This window comes from Blastomyces dermatitidis (genome assembly GCF_000003525.1).
Source record: "Blastomyces dermatitidis ER-3 genomic scaffold supercont1.4, whole genome shotgun sequence".
Classification (NCBI taxonomy): domain Eukaryota; kingdom Fungi; phylum Ascomycota; class Eurotiomycetes; order Onygenales; family Ajellomycetaceae; genus Blastomyces; species Blastomyces dermatitidis.
In genome coordinates this window covers 4,041,419-4,057,576 of record NW_025544777.1, presented here as the reverse complement: position 1 = coordinate 4,057,576, position 16,158 = coordinate 4,041,419, and the positions used below count along the sequence as shown (strand labels likewise).

Here is a 16,158-nt window from a genome sequence, read left to right as displayed (position 1 = left end):
AGTTAATTCTCAAATTCAATAGAAACCTAGTGTTGCTGTTCTCAATCTCTTGCAGAATCTATTGAATATTGAGATATTAAAACTAGATTTAATATATCTCACTGTGCAGGGATCAAAGGCTCAGTCAGACCTTGGGATATACTGATTTTATAGTTGTTGATGTGCTGTTGACTCATTGTCCATTGATTATGTGCTTGATATTATCGCTGAGGTATCTTTTTGTATTTTTCTGCTGGGGATGGGCCAGATTGGGAAGGGCGGTACGAGGGTGGGACTTGGCGTTGATGTTTTGGAACATCAAAGATGGACAGGGTTTTCGCGGAGGTCGCTCCTCAGATATCTCCACAACTACAGATCGGGGATCTTCCAAAATCGAGAAGATTGGTGCATACGGCTAGGTCTCTTCACCTTACAATTTGTATGGCGATTTGGCCCGGGGTTGTGGTGTGGTAGGGGAGAAAGGGGGGATAATCCCACGCAGGAGTTCCGAACGACGTCTGGTTCACGTTTGGCTGGATAACTCCACCACCACACGGGGTATGCGGTCGGCGATGGGGTCAAAATGCTCATATGATCGAGGGCTTTTCGATGAATCTATCGGCGGGTTCTTATTCGAAAAATCGAGCGAGTTTGTGGTGGAGCGGTTGGTTGATTCTGATCTTCAGAGATATCTGTGAACTGAAAAGAAACTTTCTTAAGCTGTAATCACTTAAGATCACTTATTAAATCACAATCTATAAAAGCTTTTATAAGTTTATATTTGAAATTGACTCATAAGCTCAGCTATGTGATATGAAAGATGATGAAGCTATTATCTATATAATAACAGATCTCTACTACACTGAAATCAAGAACTGGCTGAATTATCTAGAGAATGATTATAAGAGATCTCACTGATCTGTTCTTAAGATCTATCTAGAGAATAAGTTAAGAGACTTTATAAGTTAGACAGAGAATATCTGAGCTGTAATCATTAATATTAGAAAAAGAGATGAGAAATCTGATAAAGACTACTCACAGCACTTTATAAAATTATGATGTGAATTAAGATCTGTGAAAACAGAGCTCTGAAACAAGACCTGAATAATAATATTTATAAAGAGACTGAATAAAGATATGCAGAACAAGCTCATTGAGTAAAACTCTAAGCTCTTGACTCTGAAGAAACTGATAACTCTTATTCATCACTTACAGATCACTGTGAGAGTCACAGATCTATGAAGAGTAGATTATTAATTAACTCTGCAAGAGTCAGAACAACAGAGAATAGATTTATCAGAAAAAGATAATAAAATATAGAGAGATTTATATCTGACTGCTGAGTAGAGAGAGAGAGCTTTATAAGCTTCTATAAACAGAGTGTATAATAGAAAGACTAAGAAAAAGAGACTCTGTTTCATCTGTTCTAAATCAGAATATCTTTATATAAACTGTCTGAATAAATTAAAATAGAAATTTAAGAAGTTACAGACAGAGTCAGTAACAGTCTTCTTAAAAGTCTTAAAGCTGACATCTGAATCTGTTACTCTCTCAATGAAAATACTTACTTATAGAGAGAGACTGTACTGTGATACTGCTATCTCATAAGTATAAGAAGTATTGATAAACTCAGAATCTCAGATCACTGTAGTGTCTCTAAAGCTCACAGAGTAAATAAGCTAAATAATGAAAACTGAAAATCTGCTCTTGCAATAAGCAGAGTATAAGAACTCAGACTTAAGAGCTGAGAAACTTATAAAAATTATCTTTGAATTGTAAGATCTCTCTGAAATATGAAAAAGATTTGCAGAAACTGTGATTATCACAGATATTATAGATAATATATACTTAAGACTTATATAACTTCAAAGACATAATCTGTACATAGCTGTTCATGAGTCAGGTTTATACTTCTGATCAGTATTGACAGACTTACTTACAGAGATAGAATCAGTTGATACTACAGAGTTAATTAGAGAAGATAAGCTCATCTATATAATAACTTTACAAATGTTGGAGAACTTCATGATTATGAAAACTGAGCTTCAGATATCAGAGAAATACTGAGATCTCACAGAGATGTTCAGCTCAGTAAAGACAGCTGAGCTTTCTTCTCATTATAAGAAGAATCTGATAATAAATTTAATAAAAGAGTAGAAACTCTTCTGAGAACTAATCTATAAGCTCTCTTATTATAAGACAGAGATCTTACAGATCTATATAAAGAAGAATCTGAAGAATAACTTTATTCAATCTTTACAGATCTCTGTGAGAGTCTCTGTGATATTTATAAAGAAGAAGAATGAAGATCTCAGATTATATATAGACTACTATAATCTGAACTTCAAGATAATAAAGAGTTGCTATTCTCTTTCTCTAATAAAGAATGTAATCAACTGTCTCACAGAAGCTGTTATATTCATATAACTGAATATGATTAATGTATATACACAGCTGTAAATACAATCTGAGAATGAATAAAAGACAGTCTTTAGAACTGTACTGAAATTATTTAAATATCTAGTAATATCTTTTGATCTGATTAATATCTCTATAGCATTTCAGTCTTTTATTAATAAAACACTTTATATATATCTGAATATCTTTATGATAATATATCTGAATAATGTGATAATATACTCTGTGAAGAAGAAACAACACACTGAGTATAAACAAAGTATATTGAAAATCTTAGATGAGACAGAACTGTATATTAAGCTTATAAAGTATAACTTCAGTGCTTATCAGATTAATTTCCTAGAATATATAATTATTACAGATAATATTCAGATAAAATCTTCACAGATTAAGACTATTCTATTATAATCAGAGTTAACTAGTATTCATGAGATTCAGATCTTTCTGAGCTTTGTGAATTTCTATAGACAGTTTATCTTTGTATTTATAAGAATCTTCTTAACTCTTACAGATATGCTGAAGAGTGAAAATAAGAAGAAGTTATTCTATAAATAGAGAATGAAAAGATTGTTAAGAAGAGAGAGCTGTAAGAACTTTCTTATCTCAGAAGCTTACAGAGTCTTTATAAGATTGAAATAGATATTTATAGACACAGTGATGCTCTTTCACTTTGATCTCTTACTCTTAATCAGATTAAAGACTGATATCTTTTTCTTTACAATTTCAGAAATAGTCTTATAACTACAGTTAAATGAGAACTGAGTTTCAGTGATCTTTTTCTTACAGAAGATACAATCTGTAGAGATTAACTATGACATTTATAATCAGAAGCTTCTTATAATAGTGAAATTCTTTCATCACTAGTATCACTACTTTGAGAGTCTTGTAATAGTGATTACTGTTAGAACTGGTCATGACAGCTTATAACAGTTTACTTCAATCAAGAAACTCTTATAGTGATAGATTCACTGAGCTCAGAGACTGAGTGAGTTCTGATTCAAGATAGAATATATCAAGAGAACTAAGAACTCAGCAGATGAATTCTCTCATAGATCAGACTATATTAGAAAGATCAGAATAACAGATATAGAGAGAGTAGAGAAGATAGAAAAGCTTTATAGAATACTCAGACTGAGTGTTATAAAGAGATTGACTGAAGAGTCTCTTAATTCTCTATGAAAGAAGAGAAAGAAGAGAGAGAAGAAGTCTGTATAACTACTCTCTATAATACTGAGAGTTAACACTCTGAGAATCTTTATAAGAATTCTTGAAGAGAGTATCTATAATCTGAAGAGTTTGCAGACTTTGAGAAGTGCTGTGAAAGACCTAATACAAGAGAAAACAGAGTATAAGTCTTTATAAAATCTTCTATTCAGATTGTCTGAACTGCAACTGAAGAATGAATATACTCAGTATATTCAGAAACTGTTTATAATAGAGATTATTTCTGCAGAAATAAAGAATTGAAAAGACTTAAATAGTCTCTTATAAAGAGAGAACTAAATTTATAGATCTGTAAATAAGTTTCTATGTATAGAACTTATTAAAAGATATCATGACTCTTCTCTAACAGGTTATTTTACAGATACTAGAACTTATGAGTTACTTATAAGAAAATACTTCTGACTGAAGATGTGAGAACTTGTGAAGAAGATAGTGAATTCTTATACTATTTATCAGAGTTTATAAGTAATGTGATTCAGACTATATAAGAACTTACTTCTCTACTCATCTCATGAGAATCTTGAAAATAGCTAGAAATAAATACTCTTGTGAGTCTCTCTGAAAGCAAGAATATATATAATATCTGCTTTAACAGTGTGCTGATAATAGTGAATCACTTCATCAAGATAACACACTTTATACTCACTTACAAGAACTTAAAGTCAAAGAATTTAACTTATATCTTTGTCTGTGATATGATCTGATTGCATGAGTTATCTGTGAATATTATCTTAGACAGAGAATTAATCTTTGCAGAGAAGTTCTGATTTGATCTGATAACTATATTAAAGATCTTATAAGATCTAAGCACAGCTTTTTCTTAATAGACAGATAATCAGATAGAATATTTAATAAGTATATTAAAACAGTATCTGCAGTGCTTTATCAATTATAATCAGAATAACTGAGTGTATTGATTATTACTTACAGAGTTCATATATAATAACTCAAAGTATATCAGTATAGATACAACTCTCTTTGAGATACTCACTGAGACTTATTTGTGAATAATGTTGATAAATCTGTAAGAGTATACTATAGAGTGTGATAATATCTGTGAATAAGCTAAGAGAATTCAGAAGATTCAGAAGAAAGTCTGTGAATTCTTGAAAAAGACTCAAGAGTATCAGAAGAGATACTATAACTTCAAGCATATTATAAAGAGTTTTAAGAAAGATAATAGAGTCTGATTAAGTCTAGAAAATATTATTATATAAAGATCTAGTAAGAAGCTGAATCTCTTATAAACAGAGTCTTATAAAATTATGAAGAAAGTTAGCTTATAGTTCTACAGATTAAAACTGTCATTTAAGTTATAAATATATAATGTTTTTCATATCTCTTTACTCTGTGAATATAAGAAATTCTTAGAAGAGAACTCTGTGACTCATCACTCTGTCTGCAAAGTACTAGAGAGTAAAAGAGAATATCAGATCAAAGAGATTATTAACTTAGAGAAGTGAGATCATGAGCTCTGATTCAAGATTCAGTGATAAGAGTATTCTGATAAGATTAATAAGTTCACTTGAAAATCATCTAAGTAGATAAGATATCTGCAGAAGCTGAGACATGACTTTGTGATTCGGAAGAACGTACGACCCGTCGGATAATAACGCGGCCGCTTCCGAACTACTAGCGTACGCGTACAAGTGTAAAGGGGCCATAGCGGCTGCTAATTAAATTAGTGTATGATATTATAATATATAAGAAGCCAGCGTATGCCTGTAATTGTATGCTGACTTAAGCAACCTTTGAATCACATCTGATAGCATGTCTAAAAACTGGTGAGAAGCACAGGCTTCTTCAGAGTGTGATAATTCTGTCTATGAAGTGATTTGTAGTTATCATGCCAGTGTGATTCTAGAACATCTCAAAAGATAGTGTATAAAGAGTAGTGAGTGAAAGAGCATCTGATTGATACTGCTTCACTTGTAGAGGGAAAACTTCATGCCCAGGTGAATGTCATGTATGAGATATGAACAGATGAGATGTGAGAAAGAAGATGAAAGTGATGAACCAGATTTAAAGAAGTTCACTCTCTACTCAAAAGAAGAATAAAAAGAGAGAGGTGATTACTATCAGAGTTGTATGATGAGAACAGAAATCATATAACAATATAGTGATAGAATGATATAGTGATATAATAATACAGTGATATAATAATAGATATTGTATAATTAATAAGAAATCACTGAAATAAATATCTTTTCTAGCTGATATAAACAACACTCTTCTCTGTCATCTGAACTGAAAGATATGCAGAATCTCTCAGAGAATTTACTCAAAGCAGTAAGAAAAACAGCTGAGACTGCTGAACTAGAATCAAAGCTCTGTACATGTATGAGAATTCTAAATGAGATCAAGGCCTTGTGTATGCAGTGGCAGGCTGAGGTGAAAGTTAAACAATAATTGACATTTGCTGTGAATCAAGCATTTACTATAAAGAGCTTCATCAACACAATCACTATTATTAATAAGAATAGAGAAAACCAGATCTTAGATCTATAGCAGAAGATTGAATATTTACACAGATAGATAACTATATCAAACCTGAAGATCTTATTATAATTATTCATAATCTCTTCAGAAATGTACATATTATCAGAGATTGCTGCATAGAATGAGAATCTGAGTATGAAATACATTAAGTCAGAAGATCTGCTGAAGCTATTAAGCTTTAATAATAACTGAAAAAATGATGCTGTAATCAGCTAACTAAGTCAGATGTAATTATATTATCAGATTGAATATGAACTTACAGACAGACAGTTAACAGAATTTTAACAAGTCTTAAGATCTGTTATATTTCTACATGAAAAAGCAAAGTCATTGTGAATAACTAATAAAAAGATGAATCTCACAGATCTGAAGTAATATTCATTTTTACAAATATAAAATGAGTTTTTCAAATGAATCTTGCACAACTTTGAGAAAGTGAATATATAAGATAAGTATTATAAATACTTTACTGAGTGTAGATAAGTGAGTGATCTTACATTATACTTCACACACTTCAGTTTATACTATCTTATATTGAATGAAGAGTTTTTAATATCTTTCTATTTACAGATCTTCATTCATAATCTTATATCTGAGTTGAGAGTGAAATGAAAATGCTTAATCTCATAGTCAGACACAGTGAAGAAAGCATACAATATTCTTATTATACAGAAATAAGTGAGTTAATTGTGATAGAAAATACTGCAATTGAGTATATTTCAGTGAAGAATAAGTAATCAGACTTCTATAATACAAGTTACACACTTAGATGTAATGAATCTAGATCTGAATGCTATCACTAAAGCACTGAATTCTCTGAAAAAGAGATTCTCTGAATGAAAATCTTGATATCATGAGTATTGAGCTTGCTTCAACTGTGAATGCTAAAATCATGATGTAAAAGATTGCACTCAGTATGTATAGTCAAGAGAAGCAAGAGAGTCAAAAAACTAGCAGAATCAGTGAGCTCAGAGACACTGATATTCTATGAAAAGTCTTCAAAGTGAAAGAGATGTCTGTGTTAGATGACTCTCTGAATTCTGTGAATGTTAAGAGAAAGCAGGCTTCTGACTGAGATACAGATGAGAATGAAGTAAATGCTCATCTCAATACCTTGAGATCTGAAATGTTAATATATAAGAGACACTTGAATAAGAATTGAGAGATGACTGTAAAAGTGTTAGTAAATACAGAAGCTTCTACACAATATATTAATAATTATATAATCTAAAGATTGAAAGAGGTTCACTGAGTAGAGAATTCTCAATGTATAAGATTATCTGATAACTGATATTTGATATCACTTACAAAAGTAAGAGTTCTCTTGTACTTTGAAGAATGATCTTGCTATATTTGAGCATGAGAGCTGCAGAATGTGAAATATGATCTTATTCTTAAACTTGATTGATTTCAAAGGTTCAATTCACAGATTCAATAATATATATGTTATATGTGATTAACTGATAGAAAGAAAATGATTCATATAATTCTATCAACTGATATGAGAAGAACATTTCATACCTCTGATATAGAAGAGTTAAATCTGCTTATACATTAATAAGCAAAGAGAATGATTTATAAGATCTGATTCAAAAGCATTCTGTATATCATACAGAATCTGAAAGTGAAGAAAACTAAGATAAAGAATATATAGAAGAATAAGCATATGAAGAAGCTTCTGAAGAAGTATGAAAAGATCTTCTGAACAGATCTTCTATCAGAATTGCTGCTGAAATGAGGATTTGTACATGAGATTGACATGAGAGATGCAAAACCAGTCAATCAGAATGTGTACTCTCTGTCATAAATACATCTTAAAGAATAGAAGTGTCAGATCACTGATCTTCTAGAATATAATCTCATATAATTCTCATCAAGTGTGTGAGGCTTTCCAGTTCTATTCATGAAAAAGATGAGAGAGAAGTGATGAATGTGTATCAATTATCAAGCACTTAATAAGTTTATGATTAAGAATGAATATTCACTGTTATGAATTCAATAACAGTTGAATATGATCAGAAACATCTGATATCTATTGAAGATTGATCTTCTCTCAGAATACTGATAGATCTGTGTAGATGAACTGTCAGTTCCATGAATCATATTTAATATATAATAAGAGAAGTTCAAATTCCTGATAATATCATTCAGTCTGATAAATATGCCTGTCATCTTTCAAATAATGATAAATACAATTCTTTATAAACAGAATGAAATCTCATATCTCATATATCTTGATAACATTCTAGTCTTTTCAAACTTATACAATGAATATCTGAAGTATCTTGATAAAGTGCTTATAACTCTGACAGAGTATAAGCTCTACATTAAATCAACCAAGTGTGTGTTTGAAACAGAAGAGTTGAAGTTCATAGAACATGTAATGAGTGATGACTGTATATACTTTATTCTGAAGAAATTGAATATTATAGTGAATTGATTATAGCTGAGAAATGTATATCATGTATAATAGTTTCTTGAGTTAATCTCATACTATTGCAGATGTATCAAGAATTTTATATGAATATCTGCATCACTCTCAGATCTCTTAAGAGAAATGAATACAAATCTGTGAAAGAAGAAGTTTCATTCAATTATCTGAAATACTGTGTATAAAGAGGCTTTTCTCACACTGAGAGAATGTATAACAACATTCTCAGTGCTTATTCAATCAGATCATGATAAATCTTTCTACATTGAGACAGATATATCTGAATGAGCTATTGAAGACACTCTTCTACAGATAAGTAAGAACAGCAAGCTGCATCTGATAGTGTACAATGATAGAAAACTATCAGATGTTAAGCTCAATTACTCAGTATATGAAAAGAAATTGCTAGTGATCAAGCATACACTGATATTATGAGATAGATATATTAACAACAGATATATGACAACAGTGATTATAAATCATGAAAGTCTCATCTATCTATAATTAATGATAAAATCTTTCAAATGCTTAGTATGTTGAATCTTGAAGTTTCAAGTGTATAATCTTCATATTAAATACTGAAAGAGATTGAATGCAGTGATATCTGATACAATCAGTCACAGATCTGATTTCATGAATAAGAGTTCTGTGAATCAGACATAAGAGACATTCATGTTAAACATGCTGAGAGAATGCAAGGAATCAGAATGAGTGAATATCATGATCTCTTATTTAAAGAATGACAAGGTGTTGAATGATAAGTGTCTCATGAGAGTAGTAGAAGAGATGCTTCTGAACTTCAAGCTGAAGAAATTGAGAAATGAAAATAATGTTGTGCTTTACTGTAATCTAGAATATGTAGAAGCTCTCTATCTAGAATCTTTATTTAGACATGACTTAGTGACTTACATGCACAAGAAATTCAGTCACTTAGAAAGTCCTGAACTTATGAGTATACTCAAATCAAGAGTATACTGATCAAGCATGACTGAGGACATTCAGATATACACTCACAAGTGCCTGAATTATCAGGTCATGAAAGAATCTAAGAAAGAATTAGAATGTGAGAAAGTATAACATCAGATGAAGTGTACAATACAACTGTTCAAATGATGAGAGATGAACCTCATAGATATATTATCACAGACATTAAATGAAAATCAATGAATAATCACTGCTATTGATTACACTACTGACTGATCAGTTGTGAAAGCAGTTTCAGAGGTGATAGAGAAGTTGATGATGAAGTTTCTACATGATGAGATCTATGTTAACTATGAAATGCTGTGTGAGATTCTAACTGATAATGATGTGAATCTCATAGAAGAAGTAGTGAGGCATTTCATGAGCCAGTTATAGATAAGACATTGTAGAACAATGTCATATCATTCACAGATAAACAGAAAGATAGAACACTTGAATGAAATCTTGAATAATATACTGATGAAATATCTAGTGAACAAGCCTACAAGACTATGAGATGAATATCTCAGACAGGTGCTATTGGCCACGTGGATTTGACAGCATGCAGTCTTCAAGCATTCACCATTCTACCTGTTGTATGGATTGCATCCGCGCATCCCGGAGAATGCTTTGAAAAAGGTGGGGGAGAGAGCAGTTGCGGATGCAGCAAGAACAGCAGTTGCAGACACAGCAGAAACAGCAGTTATGAACACAGCAGTAGCAGTTGCAGACGCAACAGTTGCAGATGCAGAATCAAGATTGAAAGAGATCAGCCACATACATGCAAAAGCTAATGAGTTACTTCTGAACTGAGTGATTCAATTGAAAAGAATATGAGACTCACTTATTAAGAAATTGAGTCTTAAGATGAGAATATAAGTTCTTGTATACAATAAGAGTTCTGAGAAGTTTCAATCTAGATGATTTGAGTTATATAAGATACTCAAATCACATTCTCTGAGAATGTATGCATTGAAAGAATCAGAGGAACAGATCTTATATAACTTAATCAATGATTCATGAATTATAGAAGTAAAGATGCAAGACTTGAGTGAATTATAATTATCTACAGCACTATTATCAGCATTGAAAAAGAAGAGACTTATAATTGAAAAGTCTCACAAAGTAAGAGAAATCATAGATGCTTATAAATCAGATGATCTCACTTATTCTGATCTTTTCACAATTATAAGAAAAGAATGAGAAGAAATGAAGAAATCAGATGAACATCACACTTTAATAAGTGATAAGACTGTAGTCAGTTATACAATAACATACTGCAGATAGCAGACACAATGTGATAAAAAGCAGTCTTAAAGTGATAGACTTGCATGTAAGTTAGATTACAGAAGAAAAAGAAATTCAGAGTTGAATTCAACTGTTTATATCAGTTTAATTGTGAAGATCACAGAAAATGAGCTATCTGAAATATTCACAGATATATGAGATCAGATCATCTTAATCTCTGAAGATACTCAGAGATTGAGTGAGATTAGTTTCAATGAGCTGTTTACTGTAGTGATCTGAGCAGGTGAAGAGAGACAGTATAATGTATAAGACAGAATCATAAAAGATGAAAGCTGCTGAATCTAGTCACTGAATACTGTATTATATAGAGATCATGTAAGAGTAGTGATTAGCAGATAAAGAAAAAGTGTAAGAAAAGAGATAATGAATTGATCATCAATTATAAGAGTCAGCTGTAAAAGACAAATGTTATTATACACATCTCATTCATTTTCATATGTTATATATTTAATCTATTTTCAACATCATGTCACCTGAAAAACATCAAAAACAAAGGAAATCTTAAAACTTGAGATCTGTAAGAAATTTGAGAGCTGCAAGCTGCTCTTGCAACAATACTGCACATGTCTCTGATTTCTCTATCACTCTATGTATGACATTAATGTCATTTATCACAAGATTGACTGGAATGCCAATATAGAAATGCATACACATATGTGTAGAGAAATTGAAGAAGAGTATGAAACCCGCAGAATCAGAAGCCAGAGCAGAGGAAATGAAGATGAAAGAAATAGAAGAAGAAGAAGATGCAGAACTGAATGAATAATGATGAGAGTCATTCAGTGCTGAATGCTTATAATCTAATGTGCACACAATCTTCCCTGCAGAGAAGGAAGAGAAAGTGATGAGAGAAGCTTGAGAACAGAGAGAGATAGTCTTAATGATGTTGTCATCTTCAATTAGAATGGCCTCTGACATCAGAGCAACTAAGAATCATTGTTAGTGTATGAAAATCACAAAAACAGAGATAATAATTACTGAATGAATACTCACTGATCTTAGAATTGTATGTGTAATTACAACACACACAAGGCTTCTCAGAAAGAGAGAGAGAGATATGAGAGAATGCAGAAAGCAGAACACAGTATGCAAACAACTCATTCTCACAACAACATTTCAGACAAGATGTACAAGTCTCACACTTACAGATGTAAAAGAGTACAACATTCATGTTTCTGTTTCTGAAAACATGAATATCTTTTGCCTGCATCACAAAGTCAGATAACAGATGTTAGAGAATAAACTGATATGAATCTATCATTCTGAAGAAATTCACTAGAGCAGATATTCTCACAATATTGAACTTTACAGTTATAAAAAGTTTCTTGATATCTGTGAATATCATAACTTTGTGCACAGTAAAACTTATAATGATTTCTTCTAAGAACAGAAAAATCAGCATCAGAAAGAAAAGATGAAAAAGAAAAAGACTTATAATCTTGATACTATTGAGAGAGAGAGTGATTCTCTGAAATGAATGAATAATTATCTCATCACAAATATTTAAAATAAATGTAATAATCAGTGTCTGTGACTGAACTTCAGATAGTTGTGTCATACACTGTCTTCATACAATAAATTGTTCTAGAGGTTAATAAGAAGGGTGAGAGTGTATGCACTGAGAAACATGATTCATCAAGTCTATGCAACATCTTCTTGAAATGAGAAGAGCTGATAATGAAAGCAGAAGCAGTAAAACCAGAAGTGATAGAAGTGAGAATCACAGAAACAGAGGTAGCAGAAGTGAGAGAATCAGACACAGAGACAAGTGTAGAAGATTGAGAAGTGATAGAGAAAGAGACAGAGAGAGAAGTAGTAGAGAAAGAAGCAGTAGAAGAGGCAAGAAGAAGTGTGAAAGATCTGATCACACATGATACAGACAATTCCTTCATTATTGTGTTCTTCAAGTTCTTGATCAAGAATGCAACATCAGGTTCACTATTATCAGCAGATATGAATCTGTCAATGTGTGAAGATTCTATATGAATAAAAACAAACATATCAGCATCTGTGTTCATGCAAAATTGTGTCAGAAAACATGATCAGAAACTCACTCAAGAAAATGATTAAGAGTGTATGAGAAGATGAAGAAGATGTGTCATTCATGATAATATATTCTGATAATTGTTAGAAGATAAACAAGTTCTGATCACATTTCACAATGTGTTACACTTACTGCTAATGAACTGTCTGGTATGAGCACTATGATGATACTTGTTATAAGAATGAGAGGTCATTGCCAGAAATGTGTACAATGTGATAGATGAACAGATAGAAAGAGTTAAACAGAAGAAGAGATAGAAATCTTGAATGAGATAGTGACATTTGATGATGATGATGATGAAGAAGATGATTGAAGAATGAGAAAAGTTAGTGAATAAGTGATGTAATATAGTGAAAGTTTCTTTATGAGAGTGTACACAGAATGCTAGCTGAATCAGAGATAGATTATACAATTGTGAAATGCTAGTGATAAGCTAATCTGCATGAAGCTAGAATGTACAACATGATCACATGAGTGTGACTGAATCTGGTAAGGGAGAATGTAGTTCAGAAGAATGTATAACTGTTGAATAATAATGCAGCTGCTTCTAAACTACTAGTGTACGCGTACAAGTGTAAAGAGGCCATAGCGGCTGCTAATTAAATTAGTGTATGATATTACAATATATAAGAAGCCGGCGTACGCCTGTAATCATACGCTGGCTTAAGCAACCTTTGAATCACACTTTTATACTATGAATTCTGATAAGTCAGAATAATGCAGTCTTTGTTAAGAATCTAATTATAATAAAGATATTAATACTATTATTTACAAATTCTAGTCTATAAGATGATGAGTTTCTACTGAGATGAACAGTTTATAGTATATATAAAGAGAAGAAGAAATCATACTCTTATTAATGTTAAAAAATAAGAAAATAAAAACAGGGCTATGAACACAATTTAGAGACTAATAAAGAAAAAACAAAGAAAACTCACACTTACACTTTTAATATCTGTAATACTTAACTCTCTCATAACTATCAATTTTCTTCTTCAAAGAAGCAGAGAGTATTATATCTATAATACAGACAATTATTACATTTAATGTGAAAACTGTTAGAAATACACAGACTTCAGAAAAGTCAGATATCAGAATGTATACAGTTGCAGCAGAGTCTTGAAGACTGACTGTCTACACATATAATTAGATATCTCTTATAAAGCTGTGTCTGCTTTCTCAGTTAGACTGAAGTATTCAGTCTGAAAATAATTGAGATGTAGAGAGAAAGCTCATCTATTCAGATTAACTTCTATTACAAATTCATGACATTTGTATTATCTTGATTACTCAGATTTTATAAGTACTCACAAACTTATCTCTCATTAATAATAAGATTGCAGAAATGCACCGCGGCGCGAGAATCATTGATAGAGAATCTAGAAATATTTGCATATACCTGATCAGAGATTGTATGAGTAGAAGAAGAGTGATTATAGATCTGTGAGACTGAAGAAGACACTGATAACATCAGAAGCTTTATAAGAACTGTCAGCTAGAATCTGTAAGAAATTACTTATAAGAAGACTTACAGTAAAGAGAGAGACTGTACTGCTTAAAGTCAGAAACTGATCTGAGAGAGATATGAAATTAACTACTGATCTGAAGATCAGATGCAGTAATAAGACTGAGAAGAGTGAAGACACTGTTATAAGTAATAATATCTCTGCTTCATCAGCTGATAAAAAGTGATTAGAGAAGTTACAGAAATACTTATAAGAAGCTTAACAGTGATCAGATATTATTACAAAGATATTGAAATTGAAAAATTTTTTATTCTTGAGAAGTTCTTGAATTAATATATGAACTTTGTCAGAAACACTCTCTCTCTATTATCTGAGTAGAAACACTTCACAGATAAATGAGAATACTCATAGTTTATAAGAATGAGAGCTGTTACAGAAAAAGAAAAAAGAAGATGAGATTTCATAAATAGATCTGAAATATTTATACTACTCTAGAGAGATTTACTTACACTGTAAGTGATTCTGTGAAACAGTCAGATCACTCTAGTAAATAAAGAGTAATTATGAATTACAGATCTGAATCTTTCTATATAACTATAAAGAGTGATTACAGACTGTGAATATCTTAATTCTACAATTCTACAGAGTTAATAAAAGAATAGAAAATTTCTCACAATTTTACAGTGTCAAAGAATAATAATTTATGAGAATGAGTGAAAGATCAACTTGTAAATACTTCTCTTTAATAAGAATAATCTCACAGAAAGTAATTCATCTATAAGATAAATCTATGTGATGATCACATAAGAATCTTGTTAAAATGATTAAGAGTTAACTGAAATTCTTCTGTATAAAAGATATGAGATGAATCTGTGTAATAGTCAGAGAAGAATCTGTAGATTACAAAGAATCTTATAAAATAAGAAACTGAGTGACAGACTCTTTTCTCTTCACAGTAATAAGGGATTTTTCCTCACTAAGGTTTTTTTATAGATATAAAGAGTTTTTAGTGAGTATTACTGCAGTGCTGAGCTGATTCTATGAAATCACTCAGTGAAAGACTTCATAAATGAAGTCTTAGAGAGGAAGAGATATGTAAGAAATCTCACTTCTCATAGATTCTTTATTTCTATGTCTATCTCTTATATAATCAATAGAGTTAGTGACTCTTGACTACACACAACTATATAGACTGGAGTTTGTGAATACTATTCATAACTCTGCTTAAATACTATTATAGATTTGACCTCTACATTTTATCTTTCTATCATGAATACTTCTAGTAGTTAACAGTACATATCACACCAAGCTGCAAACATCTGAATAATCGCCTGCGAGCACTTATTCTTATACTTATAATGAGAGTAAGATATATTATCTAATATAACAGATACTCACTGAATGAACTGAGAGCATCAGCTCTTGAATCTGAAGATACTAGTTAATTAAGATGAAACAGCTCACAGTACTATATATACTTCTTCAATTAGAACTATGACTGATATCTCAACTTCTTCTGAACCTACATTAGATGAGTTATAGTATACAGCAGCTTAAACTGATGAACTTCTTCAAGCACTTACTGAAGCAGTATGATAAGAAGTACTCTGATTTTTTCCAGAATTATGTGTAAAACTGACATCTCAGAATATTCAATTGATGATAATAACACTTTATGATTCTGTGAATAATACTGAGTCTCTCACTTTAAACCTCTTACGCACCTGAATAATACCAGAGAGCATGATTTGTACAAACTGGTTATTTCAGATTATAAACACGGTATACAATAATTTCTGGAGATGTCTATTAATCTTGAGAATGCA

The 16,158-nt window shown here is 31.3% G+C and overlaps 1 protein-coding gene across 1 annotated transcript; it reads left to right on the top strand.

Moving 5' to 3' along the window:
• Positions 1-204: 204 nt before the first annotated feature.
• Positions 205-610, top strand: BDCG_04298 (uncharacterized protein). The gene has a single exon (XM_045419954.1). It carries the CDS (start codon positions 239-241, stop codon positions 518-520), a length of 282 nt encoding a protein of 93 aa, XP_045276151.1. The 5' UTR covers positions 205-238; the 3' UTR covers positions 521-610.
• Positions 611-16,158: the final 15,548 nt, after the last annotated feature.

Excerpts from the sequence above, each read along its gene's own strand:
- BDCG_04298 (XM_045419954.1), top strand. The coding sequence starts at position 239 with ATGGGCCAGATTGGGAAGGGCGGTACGAGGGTGGGACTTGGCGTTGAT.